Source organism: Megalobrama amblycephala, linkage group LG13 (assembly GCF_018812025.1).
Source record: "Megalobrama amblycephala isolate DHTTF-2021 linkage group LG13, ASM1881202v1, whole genome shotgun sequence".
In the NCBI taxonomy this organism is placed as follows: domain Eukaryota; kingdom Metazoa; phylum Chordata; class Actinopteri; order Cypriniformes; family Xenocyprididae; genus Megalobrama; species Megalobrama amblycephala.
The window spans coordinates 18,613,931-18,634,253 of record NC_063056.1 but is presented as its reverse complement, the minus strand read 5'-3'; the positions used below and the strand labels follow the sequence as shown (position 1 = coordinate 18,634,253).

General features: G+C 37.2%; 1 protein-coding gene across 6 annotated transcripts; it reads right to left on the bottom strand.

Annotated features, from left to right (window-relative positions):
- Positions 1 to 15: 15 nt before the first annotated feature.
- Positions 16 to 19,796, bottom strand: pex5 (peroxisomal biogenesis factor 5). 6 transcript variants are annotated; one of them, XM_048152514.1, is made up of 17 exons: positions 19,474 to 19,774; positions 19,048 to 19,106; positions 17,358 to 17,515; positions 16,643 to 16,681; positions 16,406 to 16,523; positions 16,185 to 16,328; positions 14,350 to 14,440; positions 13,568 to 13,658; positions 12,229 to 12,351; positions 8,619 to 8,702; positions 8,400 to 8,519; positions 5,682 to 5,825; positions 5,482 to 5,552; positions 5,138 to 5,359; positions 3,753 to 3,918; positions 1,064 to 1,221; positions 16 to 975 (listed from the first exon to the last, which is right to left on the bottom strand). In XM_048152514.1, exons 3-17 carry the CDS (start codon positions 17,469 to 17,471, stop codon positions 735 to 737), a joined length of 1,926 nt encoding a protein of 641 aa, XP_048008471.1. In that variant the 5' UTR covers positions 17,472 to 17,515; positions 19,048 to 19,106; positions 19,474 to 19,774; the 3' UTR covers positions 16 to 734. The 6 variants fall into 6 exon arrangements, with proteins under 6 accessions (XP_048008471.1, XP_048008475.1, XP_048008473.1 ...); XM_048152518.1 differs by lacking the exon at positions 19,048 to 19,106 and having other exon boundaries at positions 19,665 to 19,796; XM_048152516.1 differs by lacking the exon at positions 19,048 to 19,106 and having other exon boundaries at positions 19,452 to 19,774.
- Positions 19,797 to 20,323: the final 527 nt, after the last annotated feature.

Genomic DNA, 20,323 nt, shown 5'->3' with positions numbered 1-20,323 from the left:
CCTCAAGTTACTAAGCATTTTTGTCAAAGCTTTATTGCTGGAAGTAATAGCAATTTGAATTGGCTATATGCAAAACATTAATAATTATGGTACAATACACAATATGGCAAGTAGAATTTACAATTAAGCAAATAATTTTACAGCAAGAGCAAATATCCGATAAGAAAGAGTGCTTACAGACATGTCTTTCAGTCTCACAACCCTTCCCTTGCTTATGAATGTAGTTGCCAATATAACTTTAAGGCTTGCAAATCACTGATACTTTGTACAGGAGCTGTAGTGACGTACAACACAATTATATCTCCGCATCCCTCTTCTCTGTGTCAAACAGAGGCAAGTACTTTTGAGCTCACAGTGCAGGGACCTTATTTTCCAAATATTACTGTAATTTTGAGAAGGACAGAAAGGTAATCTTCAAGATTAACAAAATGGAAGAATTACAACAGATTCTCTGTAAGCGTAAACTTACAAAAACCATATAAATACTGTTGTGTTTTTAAACCGTACCATGGGCTTTTCCACATGTCCTTTTTTCTCAGGCATCTGTCTGTCCATTAATGCAGTGCTGGAGCTAAATGGGTGTTTCACACTTTTTTTCTCCTCACATTGTAGCACCTCTAAACGTCATGCCCCTTTGTTGAAATGTACACCTTCGGTCTTGATGTTTTCTCTCCAAAACAAGCTTCTCCACACTCACATACGATCTTCCTGCGCTCCTTCAACTCCTCCATCCTTCATTCCGTCTCTCCTTCTCTATGGGAGAAGTGCGCCAGCAGCGTGTCCAGATCTCGCCGGTCTGCGGCTGAGTAAAGCGAGCTTTCTCCCATCATGCTCAATGCCATGCGTAAGGTGGACCAGATGTTATCTGACATCACAGTCACTGCTGAACCTGGCCCTCGACTCGCACCTCCCTCTCCATCCCCTGCGGCCTGTCGCTGCAGAGAAAGGGCCTCTAGGAAGTGCTCTACTGCCTCCCTGATGGAGAAACGAGAAGTGGCATTTATTGTAGTCTTTTAGTTTGCTTGTTTACCCCGATGATTGCTTACTTTCTTCTTTTACTAACCTGTGTGCACCCAGGTTGACACAGCTGATGCCCAGGTTGTATCGGCTGCGTACAAATCCAGGCTGTAACTCTAGCGCGCGTCTGTAAGCAGCGACCGCTTCCTCTGAACGATTACCGTTCGCAAGAGTTGCTCCCAGCTTGTTCCACAGCAGATAATCCTTCACATAGGGTTGAGAGAAGGAAGAATGTGAACTAAAATATTGAAAAACAATGTGTAGAATACAACAATGTGTAAAGGCCTGTTCACTAACAATGATAACTATAAAAGGTAACTATAACCAAAGACTATAGAATAACACAAGACGTGTCACTCATATTGTTTTGAATGGGAGAAAGTGTAACGCGCAATATGGCGGAATAAGTCCCGCCTTCTAAATAAGAGCCAATCGCCGACTGGTAAAGTCACGCGTCACTGCAGCCGTTAGAAGCACCTGTTTCTATAGAAACAGTCAGACGCGAGCCTCTGAAACATGGCAGAAGAGACGCGCATTTAGGTCTGCGCATGCGCATTAGCTTGATCCAGCCTAAAAAAATACAGTTTTTGTCATGATTCGAGCGTTTGGATAAAACATTTATAAGACAGCTGTTCTCAGATTTCATTGGTGATTTCAAATATGAAATGTAATCGTAAGGTTGGCGAACAGTTTTGGAGAATTTGATGTTTCCCCATTCAAAGAGATAGGGCATGATGCCCAGGATGCCCGAGAGAGGCGTTTCAAAGATGGCCGCCGAGTGAAATGACTTGTCTTAAAGGGACTTTTCTATAACTATAAACTATGTTATAAGCATATGCTGCAGTTTTGGCGCTTGCCGCTTTAAAATCTCCATGAAATCAAAATGGAATTTTTTTATGGAATATCGCAGATATCTCTTCTCTGATGACGTGTTTACTGGTGTGAGAGTGAAACAACCTGTCACTCAAATGAGATCAGAGCAATAATATACCACAATGATCCAACAATCCAATTAATTCCCCATGGACAAAATCAAGTCCCATCCTACATTGTTTTCTTGTTTGAGAAGTCATTTGTCTTGGATATATGTGACAAAAGTAAAGATGTTTGCAACTTCTATTTCATGCTGACATTAAATGCTCAAGCTCTTTAAAGTTGGGTGGATTCTGACAATGTTTTTATCATTCATCAGCTTGAAAAAAAATCATTTTGAAAGTGATTCCAATTATATGTTTTCTCTGTGTCATTATCATTATGGCTATGTCTACATTTATCCGGAGACATTTGAAAACGCAGTTAATTTAAAAACGCTCCTCATCCACATTGAGCATTTTCAAGCGTTTTCCAAAAGTGGCTCATCAAATCTGAAACGCTTAAATCACCTTATTTCATATGCGTAAAACACTAAAAGCTCACAAGATGATGCAGAGATAGCAGTTAAGTTCTAACGCTATTCTTCTGGCACAATCATTTTATTAGTATAATATTGCATCACTCTCTGTTGCGTCCAGGTTGGTTTCAAAATCCGGTTTAAAACGCAACTGTCATATTTTGCCATGCAGGACAGCAAATGTGAGTAAATTCTCTGTCATCTTTGCACTAATGTAATACAAAGATTCTACAAAGGAGCATTTATCTTGAGCAATACTGTTAATGTAAATAGCAGGCACAACGATGCCGGTATAACTATTGATATCTATGGGTACAATGTGTGTCACATGACTAAACATGTTATTGTTTTCAAATACCTCCATTTTCACCGTCCACACAACAACTCTACAAATGTATCCACTTTGGAGAGCGTTTTCAAAATGCTCTGTTTTCCTTAACAAAAACACAGTCTCAGTGTGGACGGAAGGCCAGGCCGGAGAGAAAAAGATGCGTTTTCAAACAAAAACGTATTAGTCTGGACAAGGCCTATAGCTGTGGTGTGAACTTCCCTATGTGAAGTGGCAGCATTGGTTCTCAGTGTGAATGCCGTGAAAAACACACATCCAAAATGGGAAAGAGCTTTGCGACTGACTGTACAAATAGCTTTGACACAAAATCTGAGGTATATTTTTACAGACTGCTGAAAGCTACAGAAAAAAGAAGCAAATAGGTCACTGCAATTGACAGAAACAGATGGACTCCAGGCAGAGAAACATGTTTTGCAGTTATCATTTTGTGCCAAAATGTTGGATTTTGGGGTAAAATCATACCGTATATATTGTATTGTTATATATTGTGTTAACAACTCATCAATTAAATATTTACCATCTTATATTCTGCATAATTGGATGTTTTTAAATAAACACTGACAATATGACGAAATATATAACATTGATATAACTGATCACTCTGATTTAGACCAACCTATATTGTAGTTATATAAGGCGTTCACAGGCAGATTTGCTTTATGTATTTCCCCGGCGTCGAAATCAGGCACATATAAATGTCAGGAAACATGATTCCTGGCTGCATGTCAATATCCATGGATTAGGTTTCTTTGACATGTCATAAGGAACACTTTCGAGCACAACCTTTAGCATAATCGTTTGTTTTACTCGTGTTTTCGCAGCAGGTTCTTTTGCAACTCAGTCGAGCTGAGGCAGCGCGTTCCGGCGGGAAAGTGACGTCTATGCATACCCTCTATTCTCATAGAATTAGAATGATTAATAAAAAGTTAATAGTTACATTTATCATTATAGTTATCATCCTTGGTGTATCGCTGTCTTAAGTGCGAATGAACCAACCTGTGGCGTCACAGACAGGGCGGCAGAGAAGCAGTCCACAGCCTTGTCATACTCTCCACTCAGGTTAAAGAGAACGCCCAGACCACACTGCAGCTCAGGGTCAACCCGTGTGGGGTCAGCGGCTGCTGCACTCAAAAACAACGTCTGCACATCACCAAACAGTGCCCTAAGAAAGAGGGAAAGAACTAGATTAGCCTGTAACTTAAAGGGATAGTTTCCCCCAAAAAACTCAAATACTCATTATTAACTCGCCCACATGACCTCAAAGCTATCATATGGCTTCAAAAGACTTGGAATACAGTTAATTTTATGCCTCTTTCATGGTGCTTTTGTCATTCTGGAGCTTAAGAAACCCAGCGCTCAATCATTTTCATTAGGCCAGAATATTATTCAAAATCCCTCCTTATGTGCTCCAAATAGTCAAGTTAGTCAAGCAGGTTTGGAACAAAATGGTGAGTAGATTTTTTTTTTTTTTGAAAATATTTTTCAATAAAGAAAAGACAGTGCATAATCATTCCTGAGTCATACAAAAAGTATTAATATCTGCACTGTCGACTGTATATTCAGCAACCCCACAATGCTGTGTGCAGATGGAACTCACACCTGTGTTTGTGTTAGATGTATTTTTAGAGCACTGCTCGTTTATGATCGGTGACAAACGTAAATCTGTTGCTTGGTTACAATGCCCTGTCCAGTGACTTATGCATGTCTCATGCCGGTGTAGGCAGGCACTGAAAACTGTGTTGTACAATCATGAATAAGATTTAAAGGAACACTGTGTCCAATAAAAGTTCAAGTTTATAACATAATTTGTTTTTGTGGTAAAAATAATTCTGACTCGTCCTTCAGTTTTTGTTTTTTTGTAAAGTAGATACCTTGGTTACAGTAACGTGTCCTAACCATTTAGTAAAGCTGAATTTTTTTTTTTATGTCACATGATCCTTCAGAAATCATTTTAATATGCTGATTTGGTGCTCAAGAAACATTTCATATTATTATCAAGTTGTGCTGCTTAATATTTCTGTGGAAACCGTGCCTTTTTGTAGTATTATTTGATGAATCAAAAGTTCAAAAGAACAGGATTTATTTGAAATAAAAGTGCTGAATAAATGTATTATTTCTTTCAGAAATATCTTATTGAACCCAAACTTCTGAACGGCAGTGTACATGAGGAGCGATACTTCGTTCAATGAGATTTCAGTGTGCTGTAACCGGTGCAATCAACAAAATCTAATGTTGCTCATGATCGCAACATGATCACAGAAGAGATGCCTTTTATAGCTTGCATCTTGTTAGGACACAGTGTTTCAATGGAAATAAACAGTATAAGTTTTTCAGACCTTGAACACAAAATGTTTCATTACTGCATTCAAGAATCCTCTTACTCTGGCAGAAGAGATCCAAATCTCTCCCTCTCTTTCTCCCTCTCTCTCACGCCCTCCCTCTCCTTCTCTCGTTCATGCTGCTCCAGGATCTGCCGGTATTTAGGGTTGTGCCTCAACCAATCACGGAGCGTCTCGCAGGCCTGTCTGTGCAGTGACTCATTGGTGAAGCTCACAGCTAGAGCCATGAGAGCTGTCAGATTGTCTTTTTTCAGCTCAATACATCTGAAAACAGCAATTGAGGCTTGAATTTAAAAAGGCTGGAGCAATATTTTAATAAATCAGATATGTCACAGTCAGGAGAATTTACTTGATGTGAACAGTAAGGTTGAAGTTACACTTCTCACCTGCGGAGGGCGCTGATAGCAGCAAACTCTTGCTCGTTCTCTGCCTGGCAGGTGCCCAGGTATTGCCAAGCCTGCAGTATCGTCACACACAGTCAGCGTTTCACAAAGACAAACAAGACAGCAGAACAAAGTTAGAGTCCCTTGAGACAAAATGTATCATCAGTTTTTGGATGTCAAGATTATACGTATGAGGCTCTGACCAGCTGGTTGTCTGGCTGTTTCTGAACCGCGCTTTCAAAGAGACGTACGGCTCCAGGAATGTCCCCCGCCTCCATCCTCTTCACGCCCTCAGCAAACGGATCCTCGTGAGACAGGTACGGGTTGTCTTCTTCAAACTGATATCCCTAGGAGAATAGTAAAGGCATATTCACACTGATACATGAAAGTAAACATTCACAAATAATTTTTCTCATAATTTTTTTTTGCCATGCTCTGAAAAAGTTTGGATAACTGAATAAAACACACTACTGTTCAAAAGTTTGGGGTCAGTAAGATATATATATTTTTTTATTACTATTAAAAAATGTTTTTGTTAATTTTTATTATTTTATTTTTGAAATTAATACTTTCATTCCACAAGAGTGCATTAAACTGATTACAAGTGACAGTAAAGGCTTTTATATAATGTTAATAATAACAACATTAACAATAATTAAAATTTAAAAAATGTGAAATAAATTGATTTCTGAAGAATCTCACTGAAGACTGGAATAATGGCTGCTGTTAAATTAAATCCAGTTAAATTTTGTCTTTATATATTTATATTTAATAAAAATAGGAAATGTATATATTTTATAAATTTGTATATTTAAAAATAGGAAACTTATTTTAAATTGTAATAATATTTCACAGTATTGCTGTTTTTTTTTCCAATCAAATAAATGCAGCCTTGATAAGTATAAGAACACATTTCAAAAAACATTAAACATTCTTACAAGCTTCAAACTTTTGAACGGTTGTGTATTTGGAATCTGAAAAAAAATATATATTTTTATATATATATATATATATATATATATATATATATATATATATATATATATATATATATATATATATATATATATATATATATACATACACACACACACTTCAACAGATAGTTCACCCAAAAATGAAAATTCTGTCATTAATTACTCACCCTTATGTCGTTCCAAACCTGTAAGACTTTCGTTCATCTTTGAAACACAAACGAAGATATTTTTGATGAAATATGAGAGCTTTCTATCCCTCCATTGACTAAAACTGACACTTTAACGCTTTAAAAAGTTCATAAACAGATCATAAAACTAATCAATATGAATTGAGCGGTTTAGTCCAAATTTTCTGAAGAGACTTGTATGCTTTATATGATGAAAATATTTTATTTAGGCTTTTATTCACATAAAAACATTGATCAGCAAACATAAAAGCTTAACCGAACCTGCTTCACGCATCAGGACAAACCTCTTCCAGAAGCTCAAACGTGCTGCGTCCAAACATTCTCATTGGTTCTCGCACACGTCAAGCAAACATGCTTGAGCTTTCGTTTACCACAACTGATATGTGAGTTGATGAATGTTTATATGTGAATAAAAGCCTAAATTCAATCTGTTCATTATAAAAAGGATCGAGTCTCTTCAGAAATTCGGACTAAACCGCTCAATTCATATGGATTAGTTTTACGATCTCTTTATGAACATTTTGAAGCATCAAAAGTGGTAGTGGACAGAAAGCTCGCAGATTTCATCAAAAAGATCTTCATTTGTGTTCTGAAGATAAACAAAGGTCTTACAGGTTTGGAATGACATGAGGGTGAGTAAATAATGATAGAATTTTCATTTTTGGGTGAACTAACCCTTTAAAGAAAAAAAATGTCAAATGATTTTTGTGCAGAAAATGTAAACTTGGTATAAAAAGAGTGATTATGTAATATGCAACATTTAGGATGCTGTCCTTCTGAATATCACAACAACTGTGATTTGGCCACAGGTAACAGCATGATTGTGAGTATGATATTGCTCTTATACAACAGTTCAGTAAACAAGAAATTAATATCAAGTAACATACATTTTATTGTTATTTTGTCTATTTGTGCTCTGCCAATAGAGTACCCCAGGGATGACGTGTTTTTGTAAGCCAACCCGGAAGTTAGCGGCGCACGGGTTCCCTCGATTGAAAGCCTATGCATTTTCCCCATAGACTTTTGGAAAATCGCAGAAAATAAGCTCTGTGTTTAACAAAGCGTTATGACACTTACACGTTTTGTCTATCAAGATAATCTTTACAAGTTAACACAACATTTATACATTTTGAAGCCTAAATAAAGTGGTCAGATATAAAAAGCTAACAGTAGGCTATAAACGGACTACAGCACACCATGGTCGCGGATCAACGTCACCACCAACAAGCTTCCTCAAACTTTATTTAAAAAACAACTTTATTTAAAAACATGCTCGCTGATTATGATCTGTGCTCTTATGAATACTTATCCACTTTTTCATGAGAAATGCTGTCCAAATGTCCTGTTTTTAATGATGACGTCTAAAGTCCCCGCCAAAGGAAGTAGTCCCTTTTAGCAATTTGTTAGCAACCTCCGTTTTTAAGACACAGTAAAAGTTAAAAAAAAAATCACAAGTGGGTTATAACTGGTGTGTTTTATGTCATAGATAAAAACTTGAAAGTATTTAGAGGCTTTGTTAACCACAGACCTTATTTCAGGCGATTTAGCAAAAACCCATTCAAAAAAACCTATTAAATAGGCACTCTATTAAAATATTTCCACGTGAAGCCAAAGCAGAATCATAGACTGTAACTAACCGTTGTATAAACTGTAATAAAGCACAGACTGCAGCCTGGGAAAGGGCTCAAAGTTTCAGTTAGGTGGAAGTATCCATGCTGTAAATGGGCACAGGTGTACATTTACATTAACCAGATACCTTGTCGTAAGAGCTGCTGAGCATCTGGTCAAAGTCTGAGAGCCAAGGGTGAGCTTCAGCATCCCTCTTCGCCATTTCCTCCCACTCCTGCTGGAGTTTCTCCCAGAAATCAACATCACTCTGAACTCACACACAAAAAACAGCACACAAGCACCAATGAATGCAAGGACATCACAATCAAGTTCATGTATATGTGTGCAAGTGTGCAGCCTAGCTCACCTCCACTGCTGCTTTGGCCTGCTGGAAGTCTGGCCCATAAGTAGTGAATTCATCTACCCAAGATTCTGCAGATTCTGCCGAAACCTACCGAGCACAGTGACATGCCAGTCTGTTAACAGCCTCCATAACACATCACAGAGCCTGCAAATGCTTAAACAATACTCAGCTGAAGGGACAAAAGACAACATACAGTGATGAATGAGAGTGGGGGAATAAAGAAAGAATGTAATGGAAAAAGAAAGAGGGCTTGAAAGGCCAACAGAGGAAGAAAAAAAAAAATCTCACCCTCATTCATCCATCTTTCCTTTCCTCTTTATATTAAAAATAGCAAGCAATGCTCAATGTACCTTCACTATTGCAGGAAGTCAAAGTGGTTTCAGTAGCTGGGCACAAATGAAAAGCAGTGTGAGCAGGGCATTAGCTGTACAGGCCTGGTGTCTTGCAGCGATAATTGTGTTAAAAGCACAATTAAATTAAAGCAAGTCTAAAGCAAAAAAGGTTTGGTCAGCAGGGGCTAGTTAACATAATGAACACGACAAGCCTAAAAACAGACAAAACAAATTTCAGGACTACTGCATCACTGTTGCCAGGTGATCAGGGTCCTACCTGCCTGACGAGAGAAGCCCATTGCTCTGCCTGTTTAGCTTTAATTTTGTCATTCTTCTCTTTGCCCTCTCGAGTTTCCACTTCCACAGTCCCTTCCCCTGATTCCAGGAGCTGGGCAGCCAGTATGGGACAGAGGGTATAGGGAGGGGTATTTATGGATAATGTGCGTTTAGCGTGAGATTGTTAAGGATAGCGGGAAAATTTAGGTATGGATGGTGGTTTAAATGTAGGGATCAAGATGTCATGACACCCATCCATGACAGAAAGAAGAAGGAGATATCACAATTAAACTATTGCTCATTTGAACCATGGGATAAAACTAGGGCTGCAACAACTAATCAATAAAATCGATAATGAAAATCAAATCAAAAAGTTGCATCAAATTACAGCACTGAATAAACGCATTTCTATGAATAAATGCATCTAAAAATATTGGAGCTGCTGCGGGAAAGGTACATGACCCAAGCTGCCCTAAACATGAGAATTATTTATTTTAAGCTTTATGCATAATGCATTAGCATAATGTTTAACATGGCTTGCCCTGTCAGGCGCTTTGACAGATGCGTGTGCTGTTTAATGTGTGACGTTTCCTCAACGCAAAACTTTCATTTTACGGTTATACCCTTATTTTTTAAGTGTTACAAATTCACGTGAGTATTTCCATTTTGCTCATCCTGACGATCTGCGTTAAACTTCACACTTTACTGAATGAGCGCCGGCGCGTGCATGCGCATGAAACAGACGGGACGAATTAAAGAGAGGGTGACAATTAATATTTAGAACAAAAAATTTTTTTTTTCTGAAATATCTGTTGTTGGACAGTAAATTTAGGTTTAAAAATCAACATGTAATTCATGTATTTTATGAGAGTGGTAACTGTAAAGGGATAACAACGTGTAATTGAATATAAACGTAAGACGTTTCTTACATTTAGAGAATAAAGAAATGACAGTAACAGGTTACTGTGTCCAGAGTGAATGTGTGATCCTGCAGAACATTCCTCTAATCTGTTAACACTGAGTATATATTATCTTCATTTTTAATGTAGGTATTTAAACTGTCCTTTTGCTTTATATCTCTTTTGCATATAGCATAGCCATATATATGGATATATTCACTATATGTTTTCATAGCATTCAGTTGGCATGTTTGTATGAAGGACAGCAGTGGGCAGGATGTGGAATAGTGTGTTTTGTCAATAAAATAAAAAAAGAAAATTGGGCTTTTTTAAAAAAAAAAAATCAGATTAATCGATAAATCAAAGAAATAGTCGACCAACTAAGCAATTATCAAAATAATCATTAGTTGCAGCCCTAGATAAAACCAATTTTTAAAAACAGGGTCCTGTTTCCTAGTCCTTTGTAGACCTAGTCCTGGACCAATACTTATAATATTGTTTCTAATTTAATACATTTTTATATTATCAGTACAATCATTTGAGTTCAAGCTGCATTAAAGGTGCCCTAGAACTTTAAAAAAAAAGATGTAATATAAGTCTAAGGTGTCCCCTGAATGTGTCTGTAAAGTTCCAGCTCAAAATACCCCATAGATTTTTTTTAATTCATTTTTTTAACTGCCTATTTTGGGGCATCATTATAAATGAGCCGATTCAGGGCTACTGGCCCTTTAATTCTCGTGCTCCGCGCCCACGGAGCTCGCGCTTGCCTTGAACAGCATAAACAAAGTTTACACAGCTAATATAACCCTCAAATGGATCTTTACAAAGTGTTTGTCATGCATGCGTCGGATTATGTGAGTATTGTATACCGTTATATTGTTTACATTTGATTCTGAATGAATTTGAGGCTGTGCTCCATGGCTAACGGCTAATGCTACACAGTTGGAGAGATTTATAAAGAATGAAGTTGTGTTTATGCATTATGCAGACTGCAAGTGTTTAATAATGAAAATAGCGACGGCTCTCTTGTCTCCGTGAATACAGTAATAAACGATGGTAATTTTAACCACATTTAACAGTACATTAGCATCATGCTAACAAAACATTTAGAAAGACAATTTACAAATATCACTAAAATTATCATGATATCATGGATCATGTCAGTTATTATTGCTCCATCTGCCATTTTTCGCTATTGTTCTTGCTTGCTTACCTAGACGTTACTGCCTGCCCTTGTCTAATGCCTTTCATAATGTTGGGAACATGGGCTGGCATATGCAAATATTGGGGGCGTACACCCCGACTGTTACGTAACAGTCGGTGTTATGTTGAGGTTCGCCTGTTCTTCGGAGGTCTTTTAAACAAATGAGATTTATATAAGAAGGAGGAAACAATGGAGTTTGAGACTCACTGTATGTCATTTCCATGTACTGAACTCTTGTTATTTGACTATGCCGAGATAAATTCAATTTTTCATTCGAGGGCACCTTTAACTCAACAATTTTTATTGATGACCTAGAAACAGTGAAGAATCTATAATATTTCTTATTCATTTTACATCATGTTTTGTTATTAACTATTAAATATTACAACTGTATGTCTAAAACATATGAATAAAAATTATATAATAAAATATTACAAATACATAGATGATTTTGAAAATAGGTTACACTACCATTCAAAAGTTTGGGGTCAGTAAGAATTTTTTAATGTTTTTGAAAGAAGTCTTATATTTTTTTTATATATTTCTTAAAATCGTGGAAACCGTGATGCATTTTTTTCAGTACTCTCTGATGAATCTAAAGTTCAAAAGAACAGCATTTACTTGAAATAGAAATCTTTGTAACATTATAAAAGTCTTTACTCTCACTTTTGATAAATTTAATGCATCCTTGTATGTATGAGTCCAGTCTCTGAAACGAATTAAGCTATCCAAAACGGTTTTTCTCATTGGTAATAATTTAAAACCAAGCAGTGCAAATATGCTATGTAGATACAGTTAACGTTGCCTAAACAGCGTGAGCAGAGCCAAGATGGCTCTCAAGGGGCTGCAGTGTCACCCTTCACAGTGTTTCCTCTATCAGAGGAGCTGAGAAGGGCTCGTACCTGGTGGAGGCTTGAGGCCCAGTGCTGTGCCTCCTTGGCCTGTGCTTTATCAGTGTGCTCTTTTCCTGCTCTGTCCTCCACAGTCACACTGCCCTCGCCAATCTGCCTAATGAACCGCAGGAACTACACAATAACAACAACAACAACAGCTATTACACATCTACTGCTAACAGGAAACACATTGGTTTGTGAACACACAAACACACAAGTCCATCAGTGGTTTCTTCTTGACAGTTATGGTCAGACACAAGTAAACCACAAGGAGGAAGGAGTAACGGCCAAAGGCATGACATTTCTCAAATTATATGACAAAGCAAGAGCAGAGTTAACTGAAAAAAGAGAGAAATATGAATAAGTGAAGAAATGCCCATGAAAACATGAACAATGTCACATCACTTCATCTACAACAAGGCAAAAATGAACCAAAATAATAATAATCTAAATCTCATGGAGAATCTGTGATCAGTCCTCAATAATGTATTACTTAACCTTTTAAAAATAACCCAGAAGTGCATACTGGGATGTAAAACAATTCCTTTGAGACAACATTAACATGGTTTTAGCTTAACTTAAGTGATGTGGCATTGGTGAAGGCAGAGCAAATTTATTCTGAAATAGATACACTTTAGTCAAATGTCTAGCAAAAAACATTTTTCATAAACTTTTGTTAAGAAAATTACAGTTCTGCTACATTTAATACAGCATGAGAGGCCTTGCGTTACAGCGATTCAACCAAGGTGGATTGCCAAAAGCCCTCTGGTAAAATCAATTTTGTAACACTTTACAATAAGGTTCATTACTTAACATTAGTTAACTACATTAGTTAACATGAACTAATAATGAACTGCACTTATACATTTATTAAGCTTTGTTAATGTAATTTCAACATGTACTAATACATTATTAAAATCTTGTTAACATTAGTTAATGCACTGTGAACTAACATGAACAAACAATGAACTGTATTTTCATTAACTAACGTTAATTAATGAACCTTATTGTAAAGTGTTACCATTAAATTATTAAGCTATTAATATTAATAATTTATTCATCAGAATAAACAAACAATTCTTCTACCAAGTAATAGAGTTTATTAACCCAACTATAGGTAGTTTGTGGTTATCAAGCAATATAGCAACTTATATAGAACAGACTAATCATATTAAAATGGAATATTAATTTAGAAGTAATTTACAATTTGTGTTTTAGGTGCAATATGTGCATGGTTGTTTAATGTATCAGTGTATGTGTTGACTTTGACTAAAGTGTTTCAGGTGCGGCTCAGAGAACACTTAAACAGCACAGACCGCAGCAGGGAGACCCTTCCTTTTGCTCTCACCTCTGTGTTCTGTAGTTTAGGGTCGTCCACTTTGGCAAGGAGTTCATTCGCTGTTTGACGTAGTTCTTCACCTGACTGGTATTCTTGTGTCCTGAAAGGATAAAAAATACATTAAAGTAAGGATAGGATCAGGACACTGTTGACATCCATTACTCTTGATCAAACCTTAGTATAATCTCAAAAGTTTGGGTATGATTTTTTTATTCAGCAAGGATGCATTATATTGATCAAAATTGACAGTAAAGACATGTATAATGTTACAAAACATATTTCAAATAAATGCTGTTCTTTTGATTTTTCCATTTATCAAAGTAACCTAAAAAATGTATCACAGTTTCCACAAAAATATTAAGCAGCACAGCTGTTTTAAACATTGATAATAATAGTAAATGTTTCTTGAGCACCAAATCAGCATATTAGAATGATTTCTGAAGGATCATGTGACACTGAAGACTGGAGCAATGATATTGAAAATTCAGCTTTGCCATCACAGGAATAAATTACATTTCAAAATATATTAAAATAGAAAACAGTCAATTTTAATTGTAATAATATTTCACAATAGTGCTTTTTACTGTATTTGTGATCAAATAAATGCAGCCTTGGTGATTATAAGAGACTTCTTTCAAAGAAAAAAAAAAATCTCACTGACCCCAAAACTTCTGAACGATAGTGTATATTATTCTTATGCCAAGTCTATTATTATTATTATTATTATTATTATAAGTCTTTACTATTATTATAAGTCTTATTCTTATGCCATGCCAAGAAACACAAAATACCATTCTTTGTCCTGTTCCCTTTCTCCCAAATCTCCAAGCCATAACTTCTCCTCTGATTGCTCCAGGTACTCCTCTGCCCAGCGGCCGGGGTCTATGAGACAAAGGGAAGGGAACTGAGTGATGGAAGTATAGTAAAAGATAACAGAAAAAGTAAAGCTATGGAGAATGAAAGGATGGCTGGGCAAAGATGAGTGAAAAGTTGTCAATTGTCACCTAATAACATTGAATGATATTTTAATGACATCTAATAGCATCTTAAATTAATAAAGGATAAAATATGTGCCATATGTACAGTACATACACAGTCATGGCCAAAAGTTTTGGCAGTGACATAAATTGTGTTTGGCAAAGTTTGCTGCTTCAGTTGTGGTGATGTTGATTCACATTGTTTTTCTGCAGAGTGATCAGATGCATTTTAAATAAACGCAAAAATGAACTTTATCACACAAAAAAAATCAAATTTAACTTAAAATGACCAGCTAATATCATTTTACTCATCATATCATCAGCACTTGGGAAAGTGTGAACAAATACTAGTCAATCACTCAATCAATCAGACTGGATTATAAGAGCAGACAGTTTTTTTTAAAAAGGTGGGATAAAGTGCTTCCAATCATAGTATTCTTGTATTAGCAAAGGTTGCCTTCAACGTAAGACATGCAGCCATTATCACTCTGCATCAAAAGCCTCACATGCACAGAAGTTGCTGCAAAGAATATTGCACTTGAAAGAAACATTTATCAGATTAACAAGAACTTCAAGGAGAGTGGTTCAACTGCAGTGAAGAAGGACTCAGGATGTCCCAGAGTGTCTGGCAAGCACCATGACGGCTACAGAATCGTGTCACCGCCAGAGCAGAGCTTGCTCAGAATTGGCAGCAGGTGGGTGTGAGTGCATCTGCACATACAGTGAGGCAAAGACTTTGGACAGCAGCCTGGTGTCAAGAAGGGCAGCAAAGAAGCTACTTCTCTGCAAGAAAACATCAAGGACAGACTGAAATTCTGCAGGAAGTACAAGGATTGGACAGCAGAAGACTGGTGCAAAGTTATTTTCTCAGATGAAGCCCCTGTCCGACTGTTTGAGACATCTGGAAAATGTATCGCTTCTTCCGGAGAAGAAAAGGTGAACACTACCATGAATCCTGTGTCGTGCCAACAGTGAAGCATCCTGACACCATCCATGTGTGGGGTTGCTTTTCATCCAAGGGAGTGGGCTCACTCACAATTCTGCCCAAAAACACCACCATAAATAAAGAATGGTATCAGAATGTCCTGTAAGTTAAAATTCCCTCAATGATCCAGGAGCAATGTGGTGATGATCTGTGCATTTTCCAGCATGATGGAGCACCATGTCACAAGGCACATGGAGCACCATGTGAAGCGGCTCAGAGATCATTACATTGAAATTTTGGATCTGTGGCCAGGCAAGTCCCCGGATCTTAATCCCACAGAGAACCTGTGGTCAATCCTCAAAAGGCAAATGAACAAGCAAAAGCCCTCAAATGTGATCAAGAGCACTAAGAAGTCAAGAATGCTTCACCATTAGTCAGGATCTGGCCAAGAAACTGATATTCTGCATGCCAGAGTGAATTTCAGAGGTTATGAAGAAGAAGAAGAAGAGTCAACAATGTAAATATTGCATATATTGAATGCTTTTGCCAATAAAAGCCTTTAAAACTTATGAAATACTTGTTTTCCAGTATACCATAGAAACGTGAAAAAATTATCTACAAATACTGATGCAGCAAACTTTGCAAAACACACAATTGATATGACTGTCAAAACTTTTGGCCATGACACACACACACACACACACACACACACATATATATTAACCTGCAACTTCATTGATGAATTCTCTGGTCCAATCAGCATCAGCTGGATCCAGACCAGCTTGTCCAGAAGACGAGGCGGAGTCAGCACTAGACAGGAACTCTGCCGCCCAATCGCCAGACAGAGCCAGAGCAGCCACGTCGGGAGCTGAGAAATGAAAACATATAGTTATACCACATTGAAATGTGCTGAAATCTGTCTGGATGTGTGTTTGTGCACGCTACCTCTCTGTGGAGCCTGTCTGTAGCTCTGTTGATCTATCTGCTGCATTTCCTCCAGCAGTTGACCCATATCAAAACTGTGAGGAGGTCTTTGTGGGGCCTGTAGAAACTCACTCACCAGCTGGATTTCAAAAACAACAGGACATCATTACAGGGACATGATCACAGATTTCTTCACCTGACACAAACTGATCAGGTCATTGTAAACACTTTAAAATATATATATAAAAAAAGACACACCTCCTCTTCTGTGGCTATTTCAATTGAAGTAGAAGGAATCTATGGGGGGAAAGAGTAAAAGAAGCGTAATATTATTTTCAATGCTGCAACTAATGACTTTTTGCAGATGTGATAAATTAATTGATTAATCACTGCAAATAATCGATTAATGCATAAATAAAAATGAATTTTTAGATGAATAATCTAACTAATAATAATTTTCAAATACATCTATTAATTACTTTCTGAACAGTCAATTAATCATTTGGTTGGCTTACCAGTAAATAATAACCTTAATCTTTCAATGTTTTATTCAGACAGCACAGGGTGGTTGCGAGTTCTAATTTGCAGGTGTCGGTTTGGTTATAGAATGCAGTTTTCATATCCGTAAAAAACAAAATTGAATTCACAAACTTTTGATGATTGGACTCAAGTTTTTGGGATAGAGTCTCATCTTCAGCATGCTTGAGAGCCGGAGCCACCATCATTAGGGATGATTGTAAACAGTATGATGCATCGACACATTCCACGCAAATCAGTGTTTTTACATCAGGGGTTCTCAACTCTGGCCCTCGAGATCCACTTTCTTGCAGAGTTTAGCTCCCACCCTGATCAAACTCACCTGCCTGCAGCTTTCTAGTAATCCTGAAGTCCTGGATTAGTTGTTCAGGAGTGTTTGATTAGGGTTGGAGCTAAACATTTGCTACGGTTACAAATACAATTTTTAGTAACTTACAGTGGGTGTTGATCGATGTCTCCAGGCCCCTCCTTCTTGGGTCATGTGGCCAGTCAGTTTCATAAGGGGATTGGCTCCCCCACATTCCGCCTCCACTAACTCCCGCATCGCCATGGCAACACACCGTAAGGCTGGATCAAACTAAAACCTTGAGATATCTACAAGACAAGTACATGAAATATCATTAAGTAGAATGTTGTTACTCACCACCGTCTATAATATTATTCAAAGACCCCCTAGCCCTAATTTTGTTTTCAAAACTTACTCAGGAAATATTCATCTATGGCATTTAATATTTTGGCTTTCATTACTATTTATCTGAGGGATGAAACGGTTAACAGTTTGATGATAAAAACACCAGATGGTTAGTATTAACATTTACATTTCATAATTTAATTATCATTAAACCATATTTGTTTACAGTGATTTGAAATGCAGTATCCAGCATTTAAAAAGTTAGCAACAGTCAAGCAGCGTAGGTTTTGATTTGCGTAAACATGGTGAGGCAGTGAGCAGTTTTACAAGAATGCTGAGGGAGATTATTTAAATGAATGTATGAACGATTTAATATATGTTACATGAAGGGATCTGACCGTCTTCTGAAAAGTTTCGAAGGCATTTTCTTTTTTTCTTGCCTCTGTGTATTGACTAAAGCTGCATTCACACCATGTTGTAATTACCATAACAATTCTGAACTGTAAAAAGCCTTCATATGTTTGTAGAACTTGTAATTACAAGGTGTACACTTGTAATTTTCTGAGAGCTACGACTTGTACCACCTGACCACTGCAGATTTATGGTGTGTTCGACTTGAAGCGGCGCTGTGCAGACCAGGGAAATGGCTCTATTTCTGCTTCCATAAGCGCCACCTACTGTCAGTGAGTGGATTTACATTGTCATTCAGCCTGTCTGCGATTTTTTTTTTCAGACATTCAGACAAAATTGGACCGAATCTTATGCACTCTGTTGTACATTTTAAACAATTCATATACTAAGGTATGTAGAATTATTCATGGAGCAGATAAATACCCATAATTCATCATTTTGACATCAAAACTTTATTTGAACATGTAGTACATGTAAGTAGATAACATATATGCTGTAAATCAAAAATGTATACTCATTATAAAATGTTCATTTCAATAATTTAGATGATTTTCCAGGTCTAGAAATCAAAATGATAAATTATATGGGATTTTGTTTTAGCTTATTTTAACTGTTGTTGCTTTGTCTTAATTTAAATTTTAAGAGGACCCCTTGGAAGTTTGTTCAGGCCCTAGTGGGTTCCAGCCCCCAGGCTGAGGACCTCTAGACTGTGTAACCCAAAGGTTAGTTACATAGAAAGTTACTGAGATCATTGTGCCTCTGAAAGTGATATTCTTGGCCTTTTTACACATCTTAGTCTGTTTATACAAATAAAAATCTATAATGATTATTGTAAAGCATTTCTTAAGCAGTATGGGTGAATAACTACGCCACTGTACCGGTCACAAACAAAACAGAGCCTGAAAGACAATGAATCATCGGCTTGAGATAAATCCTGTGGACTTAGCTACCTTTCCACTGACATAAACATATGCTCCATCAGCTTAACCAGACTAGAAGGATTACACAGATTTCATTGTTCCTGAAAACAGCCATTAACAATTAACCAAGATTGCATGTTTGTGCACAAACTGACCAGGTTTACCTTGCTGTCCTTATGCAATAATTCCCAAACAACCTGCTTCCCTCGTGTATGTCACCCCTCTGATGAAAAATCAATGAGATGAACCAGAGTGTTTGTGCTGTGAATGGCCACCGGTTGAATTGGTCGTCTGATCACTGTTTTGAAAACTACATGACATACATAGGCTACTGAACTCTTCTGCTCTGATCTGGCTCTTGTCTAGTTTCAGTTTGGCTTCAGCACAGAAACATTACTGAATGCAAGTGTCGCTTTTTCCAAATGTCAGTTGAACATCCCAACGTACTAACTAACGTTAGACCACAACCGGTTAGCTATTCCCAGCTGTGTTTGTGCAGCAGCTATGAATGATAACAATGAAGCTAGCAGGTCAACTAAGTCAAATATGTTGCAGGCAGTTAGCATACAAGCTAAATAAACTCCTTTCACCTGCACAGGCGATGTTGACACCTCTCTTCTCCTCTCTTTCTCCTTTTATCCCGTGAGTAATGCAGTTTAGACAAAAACAAAACACGACAGATCGAAGCAGGCCCTAAAAAGACGTCTGAGATTCACGGTCCCCTGGTTGTCGGTACCTGACGGGTAAATGTTGCGCTGGTGACCGTCCTGTCTTTATTTACCTTCCCCGTGTGGCCCACTGAAACATGAGCGAACCAGCCACACGAATCCAATCCTACACGCTACGCTTCGGCTATTCACAAACGCTGTTTGCGTAAAGACAAGCGCTTTGAGCTGTGCAGAGCATCAAGACGGACGGAGCGAGATTTACGCTGAAGTTACGTAAAGTTCCTAAAGTGACAGCGCATGCCTTGAGTGACAGGTTGATAACCTATTGTTTCAACAACCAGGAAAATGTGCTTTAAAGAATTTAAATTCATTCCTGTTGTGCAGTATCTTTTGAGCTCTGTAACTTTTGAAAATTAATATTACGTGTAATTTGTAATTTAGGGGAGTATTGGTATAAAACGGCTATAGCTACTAGAAACAGAAATATGCTCTGGTCCAGCTTCATTATAACGAACATGTTGCCCAAGAGGATGGGAATAAACAAGTTAGTTGCAATTTCAATAATATTGTTCAGATTTCTGTATTTTTTAAATCCATTTTTTAATCCATTGCATTTCTACCGTTGTTTTCCAGTTATTTATTAATTAATTAATTTATTTATTTATTTATTCTCTCTTTTTCAAAGTAGTTAGTATTGTCTGATAGGAAAAGCCGTGGTTGCTGATACTTTACTTTCACCTTATAAAATATAATCAATGGAACAACCAAAGAC